Here is a 24,300-nt window from a genome sequence, read left to right on the forward strand (position 1 = left end):
ATCTCAAACTGAAGAACGCTATAAATATAACTCACTCTGAAATAAAAAGATTCATTCACAATAATCTGACGGTTTAATATACCGATAAACGTGTCATATATAAATCATACTGACCTTGAAAGCCATGAATTTGTGATACGGTTTCGGAGCCCAGGCGTAAATCTCCACCGAATTCTTCAAGGCAATCACCAAGAACTTGATCCTCTCATATTTCACTTTCAAATGCAAAGACACCGGCACGAGTTTAAATATAAATAAAATTTACATATAAATATAGATATAAAAATGACTGCGGTGTGAAATTTATATAGAACAGGTGAGAGAATGGTTATGAACAGAACATACCGACTTTGTAATGAACGCAGCCCTCCAGATCGCCCACGGTGGTCCAGCCCTGCTTCTTCTCCACCTCAGGGTCATTGTGGAGGATCCGGTTCCTGAGCCATGACAGGTAGTAAACCCTCAACTTGTTCTTTTTGCCTGGATAAAAAGAGATAAACGGTGTCATCATTTTAGTAATCGCCATCTGCTGATGTGAACTGCAATTAAAAACACTGAAAAACTGCCTTTTAAGGAAAAGGGGTGGGGTTACGCCACTCTATTCACACGTGAGGCGGAGTTAACTTACGTGCCAGAAAAATGTAAACAGATCTTTGAAATAAATAAACTTGTCCGACCCATCAGCAATATTACAAATTAGTTTTTCCAAACTATCTTTTAGAACATTATATAATTAATAAAGTGTAGAAACAACTTAAAAATAACAAACTGCACCTTTAAACTGTGTATTTTACAATATAAATAAGTACAAATAAGCATCAACTGAGTATCTCTTTCACTTGTCTTCTTTTTCTCACCGGAGATGGTGACGAGAACGTTGAGGCCCTCCAGCACGTCCATCTGCTGAAAGCGCCGGCGGTTGATGAGGTTGTACACTTTCCCCTGACCGCTGCGGTCCAACAACATCAGTCCATTTTCAGTCCCGACCAACAGGTTCACGCCTGCAGCACACAGAGAGAACATCCACGGCCTTATCACACTGACTTCCCGAATAAACACAGCGTGTGTGTGTGTGTGTGTGTGTGTGTGTGTTACAGTAAAACACTGAGTGACGGCAGTGTGACTAAGCGGAGTTACTGTTACACCCTGAAGTTGATTCTTTTCCTCTAACAGCATGTCCCCAAGTGTTTTATTCCTCTTACCAACAATTACAATTTATTATTTATTAAAGAACGACACATCAACAACTTTTTACATTTAATGTTGTGGAATGTCGGTAAAACAGGTTAGTTCCTGTTGTCACTTACACTATAGCAGCTATAAACACTCGTTCCCTCACCAGCCTCTCTTTATTCTCTCTCTTCAAGTTAATAAGACAAAAAAAAAATGCAGCTTGTCGTCTTTTGTTAGTGAGAAACCGCAAAGAAGCGTAAACTCCTCTGTCCTGAAGATGTCGGAAAACTTACAGTTACAGCTTTACCTCTGACTGTTACAAAGCACTGACACTGGAGACTCCTTCCTTACATGTTACATAAACACATTTCTCCTTACAGAAAACTTCACCACATCAACGATTTACACGTTTTTTAAAATCTTTTATGTTTATGTGAGTTTATCATGTGAAATGGTTTGTAATTTAAATCAGGATTTCATCCGGAAGATTTTTGTCAGGTTTTAAGCTGGGATTATTTCCCACCACGCTGATCTGAGATGCCGATGTTGTAACTCACCCCACAGAGCAGCACACAGGATCTCGGAGTTAAAGCGTTTCTTGTATTTGCGGATCTCAGGCGTGTCGCTGTGCGGCCGGATGTTGGTGGGATTGACGTTGACGACGGAGATCTTCCGAGCCTCATTGAGCCGAGCTTGTTCCTGTTCCTGCTCGTGCCTCAGCAGCTCATCAACCGAGAGAGCTACAGCCAAGAAAAACACGATTTAGTAAATAATATAACTCCGCTAAAGCGTATCTTTCAGATTTATTATTCTGTATTGATTCATTATTGATCTCATTAAAGCACAGGGACAAGAACCTGCTGCTGGGTTCTCACTGTTTTCTTCAGTTGGTGAAGTCTGGTACACTCGCGGATCCACGAACGGGGTGAAGGAGGCTTTAGAGCCGCTCCCGTACTGTCGATAAGAGACCGGCGTAAAAAACACACACCTGTTTTTCCAGGTAAAACTCCTGACACAGCAACACGGCTGTATACAGTGAGCACGGTAACATTTCCTATTAATCCTGTGTTAATAACACATTATAAACACATAGGTATGTATATAGCATCCATAGCACCTTATTATGGCTGGAATAAGCTGCATAACTGCTCATGAGGAGTTACGATTACATGTATAACACTTTATAAAGTATGAGTGTATCAGTTCATAACGTCAGGCTACATAACTCATCATAACGCCTGCTCATAAGAACACTGTACTGCATATCTGTAAGTACATTAATGTTATAATACTTTATGAAATCATATACCCTATAAAGTGTTATGCATGCATTATAACTGTACCTGCCTTGAATAAGGCTATAAAACTGCTCATGAAGAGTTATGGCATTACACTTTATAAAGCATGATCATGTGACTTCGTAAAGTTCATAACGCATCATAACATCTGCTCATTGTACACAATGATGTTCTAATGCACTACAACTCTGGTACAGTATCTGTGCAATAGGTAGGTTACAGTGGATTATAGCATTAGTGTACATTAATGTTCTAATGAGTAGGTGCTATGATGCATTATGAAGTCCTATACTAATGTACTATAAAGAAAGTCTTATGCATGTAATTATAAATGCCTATAAACAGCAAAGGCTTAGGTTAGAAAATATAAGGCATTAAGGATGCTACGTGTTTTGTTTATAATGCATTTTTCATACAGGATTTGTAGTAAGCGTTATTGTGAGTGTTAATTAAACATGCACATAATGAAAAGCCATAAAGCGTATACTTTCAGCACAGAATAAAGGTTAGTAAGCACTTAGCGATGGTTAATAAAGTGAGAAGCGTGTTATATAAATGATATAACTCATGGTTCATGCATTTATAGATGACTTGGGGGAAAAAATACATTAATGTATGAGTGATTAAAATAATTCCAAAAGGAAACCTGCCAACAAAGGACAAGCCAAGAACGGGACGAGAAAGGGACGAGAGTCTGAAACCGGGCGAGAGCGGGGCGTCCCCGAGTCTACAGCCAGAAAACACAGCCATATATAGAAATATGCGGTTCATTTTGGACTGGACCGAATGGTGATGGTTAGCGAGGTCAAAGGTCAGAGTCGGGTTAGAGTTAGAGGTCAGAAGGCGGGGTGGCTCGGACTGACAGGCTGCACTGTAACCTACTTCAGCCACAGAGTCCAGGTCCTGCCCAAGCAGACTGGAGTGGCGCCCTGGGCCTTCGCTGGGCGTGGCCAAGGGGGAGTGGCTTTGCTGCACTAGATCAGGAAGATTGGCGTTACCAGGGAAACCGTTGCTCTCGGCATGACCCGAGCGCTTTCTTTCCCCAAACATCTGCAGGAGAGGAAGAGAGAAAGAGGTGCTATTGCTGCCCCTGACACCTGCCATGTCACTGCCACAGCGCCACCTGCTGTTAGAGTCTGAGTAATGCAGCAACCTGAGCGGCCAATCAGCACTGAGATTACTGAGAAAAAAGTAAAGATGCTGAAAAAAAAAGCTGACTGAAACACCAAATAAACCAAGATAAAGAAAAATCAAACAAATGAAACTGACACATGAAACCAATGAATGTAGGAGGAACTGCCTGGAGTTCATACAGATTTCTGATGATGATGACAGAAGGTCATGTGATGCGATGGAGAAGACGCCGATGTTCTCACCTCTCTCATCATCAGGGTGCTGTCTTTAGAGTTGTTGCCGTAAGACTCGTCATGGGAATCCTCTGGACCTACCAGTGCTCCGAACGGCTCATTCCCACCCTGACCGGCTGACGGCCTGCAAGCAGGATGAAAAGCTAAGCAGAAATTATTTTAAAAAAATAAAAACAAATTCAAACTGGGGCTTTTTCAGCACACCATAAGAGTTTAGACACCATTTAAAATTCAGCGAATATCGACCAAGTGTTTTCATTTCAACTAACATTCGAATCAGTTATCACCAACACTTCACTCGCTGTCTTCTGTCGTCTTTTTCACCATCTTTCATGGAAGATAAGATCAAAGCTTGCTTTGTGGAGACTCACTAATCTGAACCTCGACTGATCGTCTTCAAATCGTATAACAGTTGATGAGTTAGTGTGATTTTATAGACGGATTACACTGCCAAGTTTCAATTCCAAAACAAATCCATACATTAAGGTGAATAAGACTAGCTGTTCAGTAAGAACAAAAGTAATGGCACCATATAAAAGGAGAAGGATTTGTTGTGTGTCTCTGGTAGCTGACGCTGCTGTAGCTCTCTGCGAGTGTTGCCTTTTATGGAAACTTGCGGGCGTGGCTAATTTAAATGCACTGAACACACTTGGTAATTAATTTACCGACATCAAGATACACACATCTTTAGTTTGGTTGGCCATGAAAATATTTACACTTTACTAAAGATGGAGACGGAATAAAAGAGAAAGCTCCTCACATGATGCGAGGGATGTCACTGACTGGCACTGTTCCATCGTGAGCTCCGCCCTCTCCTTCCTCCTCTTCGCTGCTTTCTGACTCCTCACTGGACGATGAGTAATCGGTCACTTTGACGGGCGGCCGGTTTGTCTCCTCGTTAGAGCGCAACTCCCGGAGTTCTTTGGCCAGAGCAGTGAGATCCTGAGAGGTCAAAAAAACCACACCGATGATTAGCGACAGATAAATTCTGATTTCAGCACTTTATCATTCCAGCTTGATAAAGACCTGATTCACCAAAAGGTTTGAAATTTTAAAAAATTGTTAGTGGAGCTTTTTTGCAGTAAAAATCATGTGTATAAGAAGCAGGGAATTTTGCTACATTTAATAACAAAACAATCATTAATGCTAAACACAATCAAGCCCACAATAAGCAAGGAAAAAATCCGGCCATCATGTCAGGACGTTGAGAACGTCGTGCATGAGAGGAAGCGTGGACGACAGGAAGGACAGGGCCGTGAGGGCGAGAGACCCCTCAGAGCCACACGTCACATGCAGCAGGGTTTGGACAGGGGTCAGGGGTCAAGGGTCAGGAGTCAAACCAGCCTGCACATCTTACCAGTTCCTCCTGACGGTGAGGATCAGCACAGCCATGCAGAGAGAAAACTCGGTTCAGACACCATGATAACATCGAGTCAGATATCTCAAAAATACACCAAGTACATACAGGAAGTGAGACGAGCGTCTAATTTCATTTCCATCGCAGGGTTTACTGTTTACATACAGAACATTTACACATAACTATACATTAAATTCTGATCACGCAATATTTTACCCATTAATTAATAATCTTACAGAAGCTGCAAGAAATCAGTTTAACAGACACTGAAGACATGCGAAATAGCGCTGGATAAAGACGTAAATTCCGGCATCTGTATGTGTTTATCTGCATTGTTCAGGAACACAGTGTTTATTTATTGCAGTTCTAAGAACACCGCGTCTTTGAGTGTGTGGTGAAGGAGGTTAAAGAAACAAACTCGTCCTCGCCTTGCCCAGAGATCAGCGTTGCTATGGCAACAGTTCAAACCCGGAGACACAGTGAGAGGGATTTACTGAGACCGTGAAAGACTGTAAATTAGAGAGATGCTGAAACGGGCAGCTAATGAAGGTGAGGGAGACAGCGCTGAGACGAGGACGAGGAGGAGAAGAATAGCAATTCTGTTTATAACCGACTGAGCAGAAGGAAACGTGAAGATGGAGAGAATGAGCAGAAACGGTTTATGCTTCAGCAGACGTTCGCAGTTTCGCAGAACAGTAGGAGGATTTTTGGCTATTTTGCAGGTTGTTTATTAAACAAAGAGGGCGGGGCAGTAAACAGGAAGTAATGTCGTCTCAACAGTTTTAAGTGAGATACACTGCAAGTCAAAAGTTTTTACACCCCTGGAGTTGTTTATGTTTCATTACAGAACAGTAATGAACTTATGAACTCTGTGTGGAACTTATGATCGGCTTCATTACAGGCAGAAGGACTCGAAGAGTAAAGCTAAACCTTTATATAAAACACTCACAGACATCGCTAGCTGCAACTGTAAAACAGAAACATGCAGTGTGAAGTACGCACCTTGCCATTAGATTAGATCTTGAATTAGATCACTTCTCATTTATTTCTCCATTTACTTATAAGGTTAGATTTTCATATTTTGATGTATTTAAAGCGAGGTAATTTTAATTTAAAAACAAAAAAATGTTCACTAGTGTATTTGAAAAATTTAGTTACTCTATAAAAATGTAGCTCAGTTCCATTAAATCAAATCATTGTACTACAATAGAACATGTTCTTACACGGTTTCTGACAGTAGAAGATGGCAGATCTTAACACACATCCCATTTTGTTTAACTTAATCTTTCCTCATGTGTGCACCTGAAATTCCCCTAAAATACACTTCTAACAGCAATGAAGCTATTGAAGAAAAATCTGTTCCAGAAATTTGACCTTGCTGTGACCTTGACCCTGTTAGGATCAGTAAAATCTAATCAGTTCATCTGCTGGGTGCAAAGATCATTCCATAAACATAAGTAAATCCTACAAACATTCAACCACTCGCTCTCGAGACATCATGTTAACGAGAATCTCGGAAAAAAAAAACTAATCTGATTTTTACCTCGTGATTTTCTTTACGTTTTTTTTTTTTTTTTTTACAGCCTTCTGTGGTTTATGATGATATGAACACACAGTGAAGGTCTGAAAGATGTTCATTATAACATTATACACTCTTAAGTATTCTAATACATATTCAAATATTACATGTTTTACATAATTAAAATTTCAATTTTAAAGGAGTTTGACAGAGACGTTTGGTACATTTTACGTTTTTCAGTGAAGAAAAAGAGAGCTGTGAAGCATGTAATCGAGCGAGTAACTGAGTAATCGAAAATGAAACTACTTTAAGTGAGTGATTTATGCTGCTTGTGCGTAATTATGTGCTGATTTTTATTAAAATATATGAACTGATTTATTTTTAATCTCAGAGCTCATGTGTTGATTACAGTCATAATTGTAATAAAGAACTCAATTAGTTTTGAAACAGTCGCTACTTGTTTATAAAATCTGTCTGTGTTGATCAGTGGGACACCATAAAAAAAATTACATAAATACTCAAATATTGGAAATATAAGATGTTACGCCTGTTTCAGGGAAAGACTTCATTAAAAATGGTCTTTTTCTACCTTATGAAGGCTTCAGAAGTGTTCCAAGAGGAGCATAAACTGATCTTAAGTAAATTACTGATTTCAGAGAGAGAGACAGGCAGAGAGATGAAGAGATAGAAAGAGAGATGAAGAGATAGAAAGAGAGATGAAGAGATAGAAAGAGAGATGAAGAGATAGAAAGAGAGATGAAGAGATAGAAAGAGAGATGAGAGAGAATGTCGCACTAACCTCATCTACGGCTCTCTTATAACTCTGAGGAAGAGGATCAGCGACAGAAAGAATGTTGAAGAAGAGCGAGGAGTTGAGAGATGGATTTGAGAAAATGTAAAATGAGAAAGTGGTTATTATCACACACAGCAGCACACACACATATACACACACACACACACACACACACACACACACTGACCATTCTGCAGAAAACACACTACTGATCTCTAAGGTAGCTACAGACTAGAAGAAAAATATTTAAAGTTCCCATGAAATGTTCTGAAAGCTGCAGTTTGATTCCAGATGTTAATGCATTTCATTTTGAAACAGGAAGTCAGGGAGGAAACGTGTCATGTCTGATGCCAATCACATGCAGATCAGATGAGTACAGCGTGAGTCAGCAAAAAAATCTTCCTGGAAATGATCAACTGTAAATTAAAACAGAATATCTATGTTTTCATGGGAACTTTAAGAAAAATCTGCAGGATTCTGGGCTGCAGAGCTTCAGGAGGCGGACGTGTGTGTGCGTGAGTGTGTGCGTGTGTGTGTGTGTGTGTGTGTGTGTGTGTGTGTGTGTGTGTGTGACGAAAAACTCACAGCAGGTCGGCTGGGTCTCGTCACCTCCCTGCTCTCCTCCTGGCTTTTGTGTTTGGTCTCCTGGGAAACGGCCGGAGAACTCTCAGGTTTTCCAGATCCTGCAATCAAAAATGACAAAAAAAATCAGCACAAGACAGAGTGAAGAGCTTCAGTTAGTGTGTGTGTGTGTGTGTGAGTGTGTGTGTGTGTGTGTGTACCACTGCTTTTAACAGTGTTATTAAGAATAACAACAACTAGTACTAGAGGTGTGTATCGATATTTGGTGTGTTTAGAATATTACATGACAACAAATAAATTCATTCATAAATAAAACTTCTAACGCGGTGAACAGAATTAAAATCGTCTCGTCATCATTCAGTGATGCAGCTTTCCAACGTTTTTAAAGCAACAGATCATCGATGAACTGAAAAATAAAACACTGTTTCCTGGAACATCAAGTGTTTTATTGCTCTTATACCACAGAAATTTACCAATGATTACAGTTTTATAGTTATTAAAGTACGATATCTTTTATCCGTTTATAGTTACACTTACACTTAGCACTTATAAACGTCTTCACAGAGGCTGTTTTTCATGTTACATGTTTTATTTTATTTTATTATTTTTATGGAGAGTTTTGAAAGCAGGGCTGAATAAATTATATTAAAACCTTAAACACAGAACAAAACTATCAATGCAAAAAAATGACTTTTTCTAGCGAAAATATCTTAAATATAGTTAAATTTATCTATTATTTCCTATTACAAGATGATAATAAGCCAAATCTAAGATTATTAAACTGTTTCCAGACATTTTTACTGATTTGCTCTATTTATTTTGAGAATTTCAAATGATCTGCCAATTGAATAAGAAAATTTAAAGCTTAAAATTAGTAAAAGTGTTTAGAAACAAGTTTAATAATCAAATTTGACTACATTCATTCTAAGATATCATTTTTATGTGTTGTTTTGGTATAGATCACACAAAAGTGCACATTATGTTCAGCTAAAATGTTACATCATTCATGTGAGTAATGAATAAAACTGATTATTCTTCAGCGCTGAAACCTCTCAGGTTAAGACATGATGACATTTTAAACCGTTTGCTATAACAGTGTAGTGTGTGTCGAATGTTAGAATACTGTATGTCTCATATGATTATGGACACATGTGACCTCAGAGAGCTTCTTGCTCTGGGTCTGAGGTTCTCTGAGGGTTTCTGAGGTTCTCTGAGGGCTTCTCACCTCCCACCCGGTTCCTCTCGCTGGAGCCGCCCTGAGAGCTCGGAGTGCTGGAGCTGGAGGAGCTGCCGCTGCTCGTCCTCGGGAGTCCGGGCTCCATGGAAACCCGCAGGTCTGGGTTGCTGTGAGACGAGCGAGAGGTGATTAGAGGGTTTATCAGAATTAGTGTGAGACTGAAGAGGAATAACGGCTTATATACTAGCTTTTATACTTTCCTAAAAAGCCTCTGCAGATGATGCAAATAAAACACTTTTACCTCAGAGGTAATTTCCTGTTACACATAAATCATTCAGTCATGCATCTTCATTATCTGCTTTTAGATCTGGAATCTATCCCAGGAACACTGAGTGTGAGGCTTTGGATAGGACTCCAGCTCGGTTCATCACACACAGAATAATTCACGCCTCCGGGCCGTTTAGCGTCGCCAATCCGAACACCGGCACCAGCACTTGGACATTAGCGAGGCTTTGGGTTACTGATCAGAAGGCTGTGAGTTTAAATCCCAGCACTGCTAAACCACCACTACTGGCTTCTTGATCAAGACCTTTAATCTTCAGCTGCTCAGCTGTATCCTGTCTCAAGCAGCTTTGGATAAAATCATCAGCCAAATACAAATATAATTCCTTTTTATTTACAGAAAAGATTTACTATCTATTTACCCTATTTAATGATTTACTTCTATGTAAAAAAAAAATTCTCAGTGTGTGTTTGTGTGTGTGTGTGTTTGTGTGTGTGTGTCTGTGTGTGTGTACCTGGCTCGGATGAGGTGAGAACCCGGCCTCGGTCCCAGACCTCCAGGTCCATTCCCAGGTGAGTTCTTTCTAACCAGAGCAGGAGATATAGAGGTCGTCCTCTGAGGAACCTGAAACCAAGGAACATCTCAGACGTGACATTGGAAAATGAAATCATTCTGCAGAACTCAGATCATCTCTGTTCATACAAGTAATATGAGCAAAATTCGGAGCATCAGCGCTGTAGGAGTAATCAGACGACCACAAATCCCTCACTTTGGGTGGAACTTCCTCTTCCTGTCTCAGCCAGGAGCTGCGGTCGAACTTGTCATCGCGGCTCGTGATGCGAGGTGGAGGCATGGGAGTCTCTGAGGTGGGGTCCGAGTTCTGCCGGGGCATCGGGGGCCGGTGGGGCGACAGACTCTCCTGGAAAGCTGAGACGCCCTGGGAAGACTGATCATGCAGAGACTGCGAGCCCGTCATCGAGGAACCGTGAGACTTCACCGAGACCAAGTGAGCCATCTGGAGAACCCATGATTCAAGAGTCAACATCAGACCTGTGCTAATTATCATTACACCACCGTACTGCTGAATTCTCGATTCTGATTAACCTGAAGGTGTTGATTAGTTTTCTATAACAGCAGCTCTGACAGTAGCGCAGGTTTATATTAAAGCTCTCGTTCTAATACGTTATCGTTTCTATAGTAACAGCTCATTACAGCGACGTGTACAGCAGAATAGCAGACGCTGCACTGATAATAATCAGATTTTAAAAAGTTGATATGGTGAAGTTTTCTGTATGGAGATGTTCATTTAACTCTTTATTTACGGAAGGAGTCTCCAGTGTCAGTGCTTTGTAACAGTCAGAGGTAAAGCTGTAATTTAAGTTCAGTAAAACGACAAGCTGTGTTTTTTTGTCTTATTAACTTGAAGAGAGAGAATAAAGAGAAGCTGGTGAGGGAACGACTGTTTATAGCTGCTATAACGTAAGTGACAACAGGAACTCACTCATTTCACCGACATTCGACAACATTAAACGTAACTATAAAAGGATAATAATTGTAAAAGATGTAATCATTGGTAAATTGCTGTAGTATGAGAGGAATACAACACTTGGGGACGTGCTGTAACAGGAAAATAATCAACTTCAGGGTGGCACCAGAAAGTGTCCCAGACAGAACATCTGTTTGCTTTAACTGTACCACTGACTGTAGGGTTTGTAAAGGAGTATAGAAGGTTAAACTTCTTCTCACAACTTTCAGTCATGTGACTCTAACAAGGATTGTACCATCACAGTGATTAAATCAGTGAAAGTCTTGAGTCATGAAGTCTTGCTGGTACCTGGGGCTCGACGGAGCGGTGCATGGGCGGAGTCCGAGCCTGCTGGATGCCACCGCTGCTGAAGGACTCGGAGCGCGGAGGCAGCGACGGGTCAGAGATTCGATTGGCCACTTTGTGCTGCAGAGCTGGAGAACTCTGTCGGTTTAGTTTGGAACGCTCCTCCACCTGGAGAACAGGAGAATGTCAGGTACAGTGTGGAAATGTGCCTGACACTAGCCTCACTCCTGAAGGTGCTTTTGTCCCAAATCTGATCTGAATTCATGTCATTATTAATTAATACTCTTTAACAAGCTCAGTCGGTGTGTAAGGAGCTAAAGCTGCACACTGCTCAAGAGTTAAAATCCAATCCTTCTACACGGTAAAACACTAAAACAGCTCATTAGAATGAATTTAGAGGAACGAGAGGAAAAATATTTACAATCAGTTACTACACACAGCAGCAGATGGATTGTGAAATCAGCCTTCATGGATTGTGAAAATAATAAGAAGTGACTGTGACACAGCAGCTCATTTATTTTTCTAAATCAGTCATCAAAATCTATAAACCCTGATAGCAACAGCATGGCCTCATGCTCTGTTTTATTTTTAATAATTAGACCTGTTTAAAATGATCTGCTGAGACTGCTGAGAGCCTGGCGTGGCTGTGTGAGAGTTTTTCTGATGCTGTTAAACACGAGTGAGGTTAAAGACCACGAGAATGATCCTGCAGCAAAACTGAGCTGATTCACTTCACATTGTACTGAAGGCTATCTTTACACAAACACAAATGTTTCCTGTAATAATGAAACATCAATAAAGTCTTCATAAAAGAGGACAGAAGAGAACAGCCTGGGAGGAAACCAGATCTAAAGGGAGATATTAAAAAGAGAGAAAAGAAAAAAACTTTAATACTGAGCATTTTTTTATTCCCATTCCAAGAGAAGAGGGTTTTGTTTAGTGTTATGAGCCATTATTAATCATTATTATGTCAATCAATTGACTCAATTGATTTAAATTGGCTTTTCATGACTCAAAACAACCAAATCCCTAACTTTCACCAGACGCTGTGCCTCCGTAGGAGTAAAAAAGGAACAGTTAGTGAGATTTCGCAGAGGACGAAGCTGGAGAGAAAAGACAAAAGAGGTTGCAGTCACCAAAATCCCACCAAATCCCACTTTGATGGAGTTTGGGACTAAAGAAGGAAATGAGGCTTCCCCAAAGAGTTCATCCAAAAACCCAGAGAGATCAGAGAGGAGTTTGGAGAAAGTGCCAGAGGTTTATTCCCCGCAGCCAGTGTGGTAAAGATGGCCTGAGCTGCCCAGTTCCAGTCATGGCTGGTTTTTGGCACCTGTCTCTCTACCTCACTGTCCCACGCTCCGGATCGTCCGGGGCTCCGCCCACGGTTCTCCTGGCCCTGCCCTGGAATCGGCTGGCTGATTTGAGCCGGATCTGGCTCACAGGACACCCGGATCTTGGGAATGTTGGCGCTGGTGCCCAGCTGCCTGAGCTGAATCTCGGCCCTCTCTCTCTGGGCGTGGGAGGGGGCGGCGGCTGGGTAGGACGGGGGGCGGGCAGGGAGGTTGCTGGAGGCGTGGTCAGGGAGGAGGAGGAGGTGCGAAAGCCGCGCCTCCTCATGGTACTGGTTCTTTGTAGGCAGACGAGGGGAGTTACTTTGGGCTCGTCTCATGACCTGGATAAAAATTATTATTACAAACGTGATGTGAAGAGAACTGAGTTAGAACTGACTGTGAGAATCGTTTTCCAGGAACTGCTGCTCACAGAAGCTCATCTTTAGCGTTAATGTCAAGAATATATAACCTCTAATGACCCCTAGTGACCCCTAATGACCCCTAGTGACCTCTAATAACCTCTTACATACAGAAACCTACTCACACAAATGTTTTCTCATATCCTGCTGAAATATCTTAAATTACATACACACTCTTACTTACTGTATAAAATTAGTTTATCTGACCTCTAAGACCATTAAAAAACTGATCTGAATTCACCGCACAGTGCAGTTTCTTCTATTTCATGTAGCGTTTTACTAATCGTGTCAATCACTAGTCTCCGCCCCCATCCACCAGAGGAACTCCTCCCACTTTCACAGGTATGTTATATGACGGGAAAACAGACGCGTGGACTCACCTAGCGTGGAAAAACTTTAGTGGAAAAATGTGTCTCTTGATGCAAAACTGATCTTGTCTCCAGGCTTTTTTTGTAAAATAAAAACGAATAATTACGGAAATCTATTTATTTACTCTGCGTTGGATGATTTTTACAGTTTAAATGCGTATATGTGAGGAAACATTTCACTAAACTCAGAGATTTTTACCTTTTTTAGGACCTCACTAATATTTCCAGCACATTTTGTCCATTTTTTCAATCCTATTTTCAAGACATTTCGCATGGCTGTGTATAACTAGAGTATAAACTTCCAGGTTTTTCTGGTTTTCCAGGACATGTGAGAATCCTGATAATGAACACGACCTTCAAGGAGAAAAAATGTTTAGAAATAAAATTGATTTTTTCAGTATTGTGTGCTGTGACGTAACACCAGTCTCCAGCAGTTCTTTGGTGTTTTAACTCAGAAAGTTGGTACCTCTTTGGCCCAGGCGGGTTTGTCGCTGGGGTTGACCGAGTCCTTGTAGTGATAGAGCTGCTTCTTCTCGGCAGGTCGAGGTTCCTGCTGCTGCTGCTGTTGGAGAGAAACCAGGTAAGCTCTCTCCTGCTGGAGCTGTCTCTGAAGCCTCTCCGCCTGCCTCTGCTCCTCCAGCTGCTTCCGCTTATACTCCTGCACCAGATCACAGCCGGGAAAAAACACAGAAAATCAGGACATTTTCACGTTTTTATGTGAACGATATGTATGTGCTGGATCAAGTGCTATTTTATGTGCTGTGGAATAATGAGTGTGGAAGCCATTTTGTTTAATTAAACCAAATGTTGCAGTGATTAATGTGATCATTTCAACTAGGACCATTCATGCAGTAATATACTGGCAATATACGAGACTTAGATTTATTTCAACACTCATCTTCTCATTCATACAGCATCATATTAGTCTTTTTATTTTTAATGTTTAAATTCTCTCGTCTCTTATGTTACATGATATTACATTTGAAAGAAAGCAACGGAAAAAATGTTATTTTCTTCAGTCCACATTTTCTATTCCTGATTTTCTTTTCGGATTAAAGACGAGTGTTTAAAGCACTAGTGAGAAACTCCATCTTCAACTCAAGAAAAATCTGGCAACCTCAGAGGTGTGAACTACACGCCTGATGATTTTAATAATCTGAATCTGGAGCTCAGAAAATCCACTTAAGCAGCTGCGTAACCCGACTCTGAATACCAGGAACTTTCCTCATGTAATTACTGATGTAACTTTTGGATTAAAGTCTCAGAATCTGAATGCAACCCAAAGAAAGTGGAACCAAGTGTGTGTTTTTTTCTGAAGTCGCATTTATAAAAATTTATGCACTGAAACTTTCTAGCTAGTCATTTTATTGTGTACAACCCGAGCCGACCCAAAATGGTGAAATCTTTCAGCCATCTTTGTTTGGCGTCGTCATGGTGGTTTGTAACGTTTCCCTTAAAACAAACGTACACACTGATGAGTAGCTGAACACGACGAGGACTCGAGGTTTCAGAACTTAAATATTACACTATACTGCATGAGAATATGCTACTTTGCAATGTTTTTAATTGTTTTTAGGGTTCTAAGCCGGATCAATCTGTGTGCTAAATAATTCCAGCTCTATAATTTGAATCAATAAAAAAATGTTAAAACGTACATTTTGAAAATGTGTGTATTGTTAAACCCTGATGCACAAACACTCTGAGTGAAGAAATGGTGCTATGCGAAGGTGAAAAACAAGAGATAAGAAGTCTAAAGAGCACAACCGGGCCATTTATAACCCAGACACGTTGCTGAATAATCACAGATGATATCTCGCAGCATTGCTAACAGGTCCTTAAAGCAATGCAGTAAATCCCGGGATCTAAAACACATCTCTAAACCTCATGTGGAATAAAAACAGTTTCTGATGGAAGTTTTTTTTTTTAATTGTGCACTTTCTTTTTATCTACAGGCAACGTCTACGGGGAAACAATTTCATACAAAGCCATTAGGTTCGTGAGATAAATCTATTGATAGGCAATTATCTAGCAGCTCCAAATCTAATTTCCCACAGCAATGAGGCACAAGCTACAGAGCTGCCACTAATCACCTCAGGGCTGTCGAAAATCAATTTGCCTCGTCGATAAAGCTCTGCCTGCACTGCGGAGGGGAACACAGAGTCAGGACTCGTAATGACGTCCAGCCGAGACGGGATTTACACAACAACATAGCCGTTATAGATGCTTAATTCACTGAAAAGCTTAGGGCGCTTTCACATACGCAGTGTTTAAACAGAACCCTGGTGCGTTCTCCTCCTCACTGCGGTTCTTTAGTCACATAGAGATCACACTCGGGTCCGAGAGCGTCTGAGCGAGGCGGCCTCGATCTGCTTCCAAGTGAACTCTAGTAGCGAGAAAGTGATGCGACTCTGAATCGACTCACCTGCAGGAAGTGAATCAAACATGGCGTGTGTTTTGGGTTGCAGCATTTTTTTGTAGATTTATTTATTTATTTATTTTTGCAAGCTGTTAAACTGAGCCACGAGACGCAAACCGAGCCAAAGGACAGAGCTGTAGCGCTGCAGAAATGCCATGTGTTCGTGTGTGAAAATAAAAACAAAATGAAAATGTTTTAAACTCATTATTTATATAATTTTCTAATGTAACGTATTTCGCACCGACTCCGTTCTCTGTGCTCGAGTGATTTTTGGGATTTCTACACGCAATTGGTAACGATTGACTTTATATTTTTCTATCAATGTATTTCTGACCAATGAATGAAAGAGTTTTATGGGGACATTTTCAGCTCTACCTGCAACTTTCTTTCTGATTCAGACTCAACAACCGGACTAACAGTTACGAAGGTGAAAGATCCACTTTCAAATATCAGCGTTCATACAGTATTTTTCCTTCTGGGCACTTTATCAAAAAACAACAAGATGTTCCATGTAAAATGTCTTTTTGGCACTTCTTAACTCACCACAGCAATCACAACTACAGCATTTCAATAAACATGCCCCAGGAGAAACACAGATTTCTACAGCGATTACACACACACACACACACACACACACACACACAAAGAGCATCACAAGAAGAAAGTCACACTAATACAGAACATGAACTCTGATTCAGACTCAACACACAGACTCATCGGTGAGAATGTGTGCTCAGAGTTTTCTTTTATTTCCTGTAAAAGCTTCGGAGTGAAAATGAGGAGCTAAAACACGGTCGTATCCCGGAATACAAGCTGGAGGACATACGCATCAGGAGGAAGGAAGTGCAGGGGAGGTGTGGAGGTTAAAGGTCACAGGGTTAGTTTACCAGAAGGAGAGCCTGTTCCTGTAGAAGCTGCTGCTGTAAAATCTCCAGCTGCCTCTGTTCCTCCTCCAGCTGACGGCGGATGTACTCCTAACAGGAGCACGCAGAACCCAGAGGAACCCAGAGGAACCCAGAGGAACCCGAATGATAGCAAAAGACAAGAATAAGAGACAGAGTGAGGGAAAGAACAGAGAAACAGACAGCTTTAGAGACAGAAAGATTAATACTGTTAGAAAGAATTACAGAATAAAAGACAAAAGTGCATGAATATAAGGACAGAAAAACACAGGAAGACCAAACTGTAGAGGTGTAAAGGTTCCGACAGAGAACCCGGAGCATACAGCGAGGCGTACATTACAGTAACTCATTAGCAGAATTGACTTTTGTGCTCGAAGTGTCCTGAAGAGAAAATTCAGAGAAGCATCATGCAGAGTGGAGGTGTAGAGAGAGAGAGAGAGAGAGAGAGAGAGAGAGAGAGAAGCGCACAGAGAGAGAGCCGAGGTTCTCAGTGTCAGGTCTGTGATGTACACAGGGTTCTCGTCCTTTTCCTTTTCCTCATGGACGGTTTTCACACTTTATGTGTTCTTTTTTTGCTCATTTATAAAGATCATGAGCGGATAATGCAGAGATTTCAACATCTTTGGTCTATATTACTCTGAACAGAATATATATTTCTTCATTAATCAAGTTTAATTAATTTTTATGCTTAAAAATGAATAAAAAACCTCTAATAGCTATAGTAAACAAACAAATAAATAAATAAATGGTGCAGTGGTGGCATATTTATTCACTTAGGAATATCTGATTTACATTTAAATATTTATACACGTGGAATCTCAGGTGAACGAACAAACAAACAAGCAAACAAATAAAAAATGTAATATTTGGATTATGTTCAGCATATAAATCTGTTCTGAGGTCATAAGGGTGTCTGTGAGCTGTTTTTTAAAGACGTCCCCAGCTGTAGTGAAGTTTCAGAAACCTGCATTACACCGTTTTTAGGAAGCTGGTTGTGTTTTAAGCGCAGTGTGTTTCAGTCGCGGCTCTGATTCATTCTGTTAAAGTCTTTATTGTGTGATTGTGTGAGACAGAATGCACGGAGGCCGACGTGTCGCTGCGCTACACCCACTGTGTGCTGGGGTGTGTGTGTGTGTGTGTGTGTGTGTGTACTTTTATATGTACTCCTTCCTGTTCCTGATTATTAACTTCTCCTCCATTAATTAAATCTAATCAACCACCATATTGATGTGCTGAAGATAAATAAAGCTAATATCAGATATTAATTTTTATTGATTAAATCTGGAGCCTTGTCTCTTTAGTGGTATATTTATTCATTTATTTATTTATTCTTTTATTCTAGTCTAGGAAAAAATATTACAATACAATACTATTTTATCCTGCAGCTCCAAGTGTTAAAATATTTACACCTTTACTGTTGTATAAAGGGATGTGCGTGTGTGTGTGTGTGTGTGTGTGTGTGTGTGAGCATGCATGCTCTCAGTCTGTCACGTTTCAGCAGTATTGCATGTTTGTTTTGCAATCATGTATCTGCCTACACATGTCCCGTGCGTGTGTGTGTGTGTGTGTGTGTGTGCGCGTGTGTGTGTGTGTGTGTGTGTGTACCTGCTCCCTCTCGGCATGCCTCCTCTCCTCCTCTCTCCGTAGCTGCTCCATCTCCTCATAGCGTCTCCGCTGCTCTCTCTCCTGCTGTTTGCGGAGCTCTCTCTCCCGACGCTGTTGCTGTAGAGACAATATGAGAAAAACACTCCTCAGTGTGAGCTGCAGTTCCTCTCTCCACGCCACTAGATGGCGGTGTGAGTGATAAGGGGCAGACAGTCTGTGTGCTAAAACAAGATTTTTACCATGTCACCCGTCATCCTGCTCCCTTCGAGCTTTAAACACGTCTCTCTTAGTGAAGAGTGTAAACGTCTCTGCACGTGATGCGGCAGTCAGACTGTTATTCCTGGATTCATTTTAATTCAAAACCTTTTTAACAAAAAGTGAAATGACGACACGAAACACTGGAAACCCACTTTAGCTGAGTTCAGTGCTAGAACTCAGTGGTAATAGCATGTCTTAAGTCTAGTCCTTCCTGATACTAATCTGTACACCTGAAATTCCCTTAAAATAAAGAAACTCTTAAAGAAAAACTATTTCAGACATTTGACCTTGCTGTGACCTTGACCCTGTTTGGATCAATTCCAAAATCTAATCAGTTCATCTGCTGGTAATAATGATAATCCCGTAAATCCTACGAACATTCAACCACTCGCTCTTGAGATATCACACTAACGAGAACCTCGAACGGACGCACGGAAACACAATACCCCCACCACCTAGTGACGGAGACATAAAAAATTAGAGAAAAGATTTTACTCGACATGTGCATCAGATGTGAACTCGCCTACGTTGCTGTTACAGTTATTTGACTAAAGCAGGTGTGTGTGTGGTTTTATGGTGCAATAATGCCACTGTTTCTGTCATTTTGCTGCACTGTTTTTCTGAAGCATCAGCACTAGCACATGGTGTGTGTGTGTGTGTGTGTATATCCCAGACTCTGTTTTTTCCGTAACAGCTGAAGAGCGACGTTTCATTCATACAGTGTGTTTTTTTTTCCGAGCAGCTTTATTTTTACCCCTGAGGCTGAACAGATCCACTGCAGAACTTCTATCTCTCTATCTCTCTGTTCCACCTCTTCGTCTCTCACACTCCAATATTCACTGTTTTTCTTCGTACCTCCTCCAGCCTCCTCCTCTGCTCCTTCTGCTCCTCGATGCGCTTCTGTCTCTCGGCCAGGAGTTGGCGCTTGTGCTCGTCGTTCTGCTGCTGTTCCAGCTGTTGTCGGCGCAGGGCCTCGGAGCGCTCCTTATTGGCCAGCTGCAGACGCAGGAAGTCCCGCCTCAGAGTGGACTCGCCCGGGATGTTGATGATGGAGCTGTGGACAGGCACGAGAGTCACAACGTTCTCAACATTTACACCACACAGCTGTACAGCTGTTCCACCGACACGGAGATGCAGTCCAGGAAATTAAAGAACATTTATAGAACACTTTTCACATTCCTTCATGTTTAAGAAACAAAGCAATGAATAAAAAGACTCCGCCCTCTGAACCCTTGACATCACAAACAAACAGCATTTTGAAGCTCAAGAACTGACTCAGAACAACCGTCAGCTAATACAGAAATATTGGCACCTCTGAGCAGGGTTTATTCTCTACCTGGGTTCTCCGATGTCGCGCTCCTCCTCCTCCTCCTCGCTGCCGCTGTACTCGTACTCCGTCTCATCTGTAAACCACAGACACGCCGAACGTGATCCAGTTAAAATCCCAGAGATACTCTTTAATAATTCCGTTACGCATCTCCACATAGAAAACGAATCCTGTCCAAACAGGGCTTTAGACACTTTGATTAAAACTGAACATTTACTCAGTGTGTTATCAGAAGCTTTGATTTGGAGTTGTGATCAAAAGTTTTAACCAAATCTCCAACAGAAGGAAATTAAATATAGAATTAATGCAGACCTGCCAGCCAATCAGAAACAAGTATCCTCTGTGACAGTTATAGCAGTGCAGTAACTAGAGAAGGCACGATACTGCAGCTTTCACACAAGAGTCACTTCCATTGCAAATCTACAGCAATAAATAAGTATAAAGTAGAAATATAATAAAATCAATCCTAACAATAAACACAACCGTGTCTCTGTATATTAAAACATTTTCATTAAAAAAACTTTTCCAAATCCATTTGTTACGGGATCAGATCAAATTCCTTTATTTCTCCGATCCACCTTTCTTGCTGGTACCTGCATGATACTGATCCTGGGTTTCGGATCGGTTCCGACTCTAACAGTAATATTTTATACATTATTCAGTGTTATTTTATCTGACTGCGTAATTCTGGACCAGTGAATATTCTGGAGTTTTCTGCGTGTCTCACTGAAACAGCCCCCTTCAGGTCCTCACCTCGCTCTCCTCTCTTCTTCTTGGTGCGGTCGATGTGGTCTTTGAGCTGGATGCGGACCTGTCGCTCATTAGGCAGGTCTCGGATGAAGGGATGTTTAAGCAGCTGCTCCGTGCTGGGCCTCTGCGTGTGGTTCTTCACCAGGCAGCTGTCAATAAACGACTGGAACTTCTTCGTCCTGCAGAGAGACGAGAAAGCAGCGAGTCGTTCAGATTCCCTTCATCTATAAACCTCCTGAAGTGTTTCATGAGCACTTTGATTTATTTTATTTTATCACCACACAGCCAGATAAATTAAAGACGACTAACAAAAGCAGCAGATCAAAACTTCACCCAGCAGAAACGTCACATCTCTGATTTATATTCTCAGGAGTTAAAGATGCTAAGAAGCGTGATGAAAGACAAACCTGCTGTCCTGCACACAAGGACGAGTGAAGGACGACATGAGAGCGGATGTGTCTTCAGGGGATTTCTACAGGAGGTGTCTACAATTATGGGCAGCTTTTTCACCAAGAACACTGTGATCGTAATCCTGTCAATCATCTGAGTTCTAAAAATATCACACTGCGCTAGAGCCAGAGAGCTTTCTTAAGAAGAAAGAAGAGTTTATAGCAGATGAAAGTTGGGAGGTGATGCTGACTGAATTAAAACACACAGCTCTTTATATCCACAAGCTAAAGCAACACATTTCTGTTCTATTGCTATTCTTCTTCTTCGATTATTTGCAGTTCCTTGCATAAGTTCTGAAGCTCGTCCTTTTCACACAGAACACTAACTTTCCCTCCACTTACTCTCCATTCATCATTTTTTATATTATTCCTCTGTTTTTAAATTATTTATGTTTATTTATGCCCTCAGGTTTAAAAATGTCTTTTTGTCACCACATAGATCACTCTAGCACTCTAGCACAAATTTGCATCTGCCTCCTGACTGACAGGTACAGAGGCCACGCCTCCTTCACTGGGACTGACACACAAAAGCCACGCCTCCTTCACTGGGATTAATATCATTCTTCTTGAATGAGGCGTGGCCACAGTATGTCTCAATGAAGAAGGCGTGGCACCCGTACCTGTCAGTCTCAGTAAAGGGGTGTGGCCTCTGTACCTGTCTGCCTCAGTAAAGGGGGTGTGGCCTCAGTTCCTGTCAGTCTCAGTAAAGGGGGTGTGGCCTCTGTACCTGTCAGTCTCAGTAAAGGGGTGTGGCCTCTGTACCTGTCTGCCTCAGTAAAGGGGGTGTGGCCTCAGTTCCTGTCAGTCTCAGTAAAGGGGGTGTGGCCTCTCTACCTGTCAGTCTCAGTTGAGAAGGCGTAGCTTGTGTGTGTCAGTCTTAGAGAAGGGGGCGTGGCTTCCCACTGATCAACGTATTTTTAGATCAAGCGTTTTGTGCAGTAATGACTCCCACTGCATGACAGTGAAACAGCTGAATAATGATGTGATATTTTAATCACATGCTGAGATCCACACACACACTTCCTGTCTCTCTGCTCTCCAGTAACCGCTGACTCAGGATCAGCTCAGTCTGACCACATAATACCCCAGAAAATTCACACACAAAGGCCATAATGTTGGAGGCGGAACAGTACAGTGGTGTGTATGGCGTGGTGTGAGGATGTTTTCAGGCGAGGAGAAGAGCATGAAGGTTTAACATCATGAGGGACTCGACACTCACCACTTCTTCGACTTGAGTCGGGGAGCCGGATTTCTGGGAATGAGGAAGAGTGCTCGCATCGGGTGCATGTCACACAGAGCTAAACAGAGAGAAAGAGAGAGAGAGATACAGAAGGAGCGATACAGAGAGAGAGAGAGATACAGTAGGAGAGATACAGAGAGAGAGAGAGAGATACAGGAGAAATACAGAGAGAGAGATACAGAGAGAGAGAGACATACAGGAGAGATACAGAGAGAGAGATACAGAGAGAGAGAGACATACAGGAGAAATACAGAGAGAGAGAGAGAGAGATACAGTAGGAGAGATACAGAGAGAGAGAGAGATACAGGAGAGATACAGAGAGAGAGAGAGAGAGAGATACAGACAGAGAGAGAGAGATACAGGAGAGATACAGAGAGAGAGAGAGAGAGAGATACAGACAGAGAGAGAGAGATACAGGAGAAATACAGAGAGAGAGAGAGAGAGAGAGAGAGAGATACAGTAGGAGAAATACAGAGAAAGAGAGAGAGACAGACAGAGAAAGAGAGACAGACAGAGAAAGAGAGACAGACAGATAAAGAGAGAGAGACAGACAGAGGGAGAGAGAGACAGACAGAGAAAGAGAGAGAGAGAGAGAGAGAGAGAGAGAAGGTAATCAGTAACTGCTTTAGTAATTTTTAGCTGAAACAGGGGATGTGTTGTGGACTTACGTGGCGCTCCTTCTGCCATCTCGATAGCTGTAATTCCTAAAGACCACAAATCACTCTGAAACACAGAAAGGGAATTTTATTACACACACACACACACACACACACAGTCCAGTGTTTAGTGTGTGAGATGATGTAATTAAACAAACTCAGTCTGAATACCTTGAAGTCGTACGTGGCGTCTGGATTCTCATCACAGGCGATGACCTCAGGAGCCATCCAATACGGCGTGCCGATAAACGTGTTCCTCCTGCCCACGGTGCGGTCCAACTGTGCACTCACACCAAAGTCCACTGGTGAGAGATCACACACACACACACACACACACACACACACACAGTCAGACCCCAGTGTTTGGCTGTAATATATCAGTGTACAGTAACAAGGTGAGAGTCTCTGATGGAGTGCACAAGACCATCTGCCTCAGCATCACTCTCTCTCCTGGTCGCTGTGGGCTCCGTTGTCACGGCAACCCAGCAGGAAAGAAAACGATGTTTCACCAGGTCCAAAACCTCGCACAGAGGAACAAACAAATCTGTTTCTACTAATTAGTGCAATCTGTATTATTATTAGTATTATTAAAATAAATAGATCAAAAGTATGTGCACCCCTGACCATCACACCCATATGTACGTGTTGAACGTCTCATTCCAGATTTATTCCCCGTGTGTTTGCTGTTATAATGAGCTCCACTCTTCTGGGAAGCTTTCCACTAGATGTTGGAGCGTGGCTGTGGGGATTTGTGTTCATTCAGCTACAAGAGCATTAGTGAGGTCAGGCGCTGATGTTGGGATGTCGAGGAGGTCTGGGGTTCAGTCGGTGTTCCAGTTCATCCCAAAGGTGTTCAGTGGGGTTGAGGTCAGGGCTCTGTGCAGGACACTCGAGTTCTTCCACTCCAACCTTCACACACCATGTCTTCATGGAGCTCGCTTTGTGCACAGGGGCATTGTCATGCTGGAGCAGGTTTGAGTCTCTTAGTTCCAGTGAAGGGAAACTGTAAAGCTACAGCACACAGAGACGTTCTGTACAACTGTGTGCTTCAGACTTTGTGGGAACAGTTTGGGGAAGAAGAACCTTTGTTTCTGACTCTTCACACCTTTCTTAGAGGAAACACATTGAATGTTTCTTAGTCACTTGAAACTGCAAACATTCATAAATCGCAGAATGAAAACTTCTCTAAATATTAAAAA

At 41.7% G+C, this 24,300-nt stretch overlaps 1 protein-coding gene across 9 annotated transcripts in view; it reads right to left on the minus strand.

Annotated features, from left to right (window-relative positions):
• tnikb (TRAF2 and NCK interacting kinase b) overlaps positions 1-24,300 on the minus strand; it is a 59,221-nt gene that overhangs the window by 8,232 nt on the left and 26,689 nt on the right. For 2 of the 9 annotated variants that reach the window (XM_034297871.2, XM_026938129.3), the window contains exons 7-29: positions 23,273-23,403; positions 23,114-23,168; positions 22,425-22,503; positions 20,760-20,935; positions 20,016-20,082; positions 19,535-19,733; positions 18,422-18,538; positions 16,802-16,888; positions 13,965-14,156; positions 12,723-13,052; positions 11,384-11,548; positions 10,319-10,564; positions 10,064-10,173; positions 9,315-9,433; positions 8,093-8,190; positions 4,599-4,780; positions 3,848-3,962; positions 3,354-3,521; positions 2,031-2,127; positions 1,731-1,913; positions 858-1,001; positions 346-480; positions 115-215 (exon numbers count right to left, since the gene is read on the minus strand). In XM_034297871.2, coding sequence (XP_034153762.1) covers positions 115-215; positions 346-480; positions 858-1,001; positions 1,731-1,913; positions 2,031-2,127; positions 3,354-3,521; positions 3,848-3,962; positions 4,599-4,780; positions 8,093-8,190; positions 9,315-9,433; positions 10,064-10,173; positions 10,319-10,564; positions 11,384-11,548; positions 12,723-13,052; positions 13,965-14,156; positions 16,802-16,888; positions 18,422-18,538; positions 19,535-19,733; positions 20,016-20,082; positions 20,760-20,935; positions 22,425-22,503; positions 23,114-23,168; positions 23,273-23,403 — 3,296 coding nt within the window. The remainder of the gene's footprint in view (positions 1-114; positions 216-345; positions 481-857; positions 1,002-1,730; positions 1,914-2,030; positions 2,128-3,353; positions 3,522-3,847; positions 3,963-4,598; positions 4,781-8,092; positions 8,191-9,314; positions 9,434-10,063; positions 10,174-10,318; positions 10,565-11,383; positions 11,549-12,722; positions 13,053-13,964; positions 14,157-16,801; positions 16,889-18,421; positions 18,539-19,534; positions 19,734-20,015; positions 20,083-20,759; positions 20,936-22,424; positions 22,504-23,113; positions 23,169-23,272; positions 23,404-24,300) is intronic. The other 7 variants (XM_053227935.1, XM_053227936.1, XM_026938131.3 and 4 more) reach the window with 7 other exon arrangements.

The sequence above is a fragment of the Pangasianodon hypophthalmus genome, chromosome 22 (assembly GCF_027358585.1).
Source record: "Pangasianodon hypophthalmus isolate fPanHyp1 chromosome 22, fPanHyp1.pri, whole genome shotgun sequence".
NCBI lineage: Eukaryota > Metazoa > Chordata > Actinopteri > Siluriformes > Pangasiidae > Pangasianodon > Pangasianodon hypophthalmus.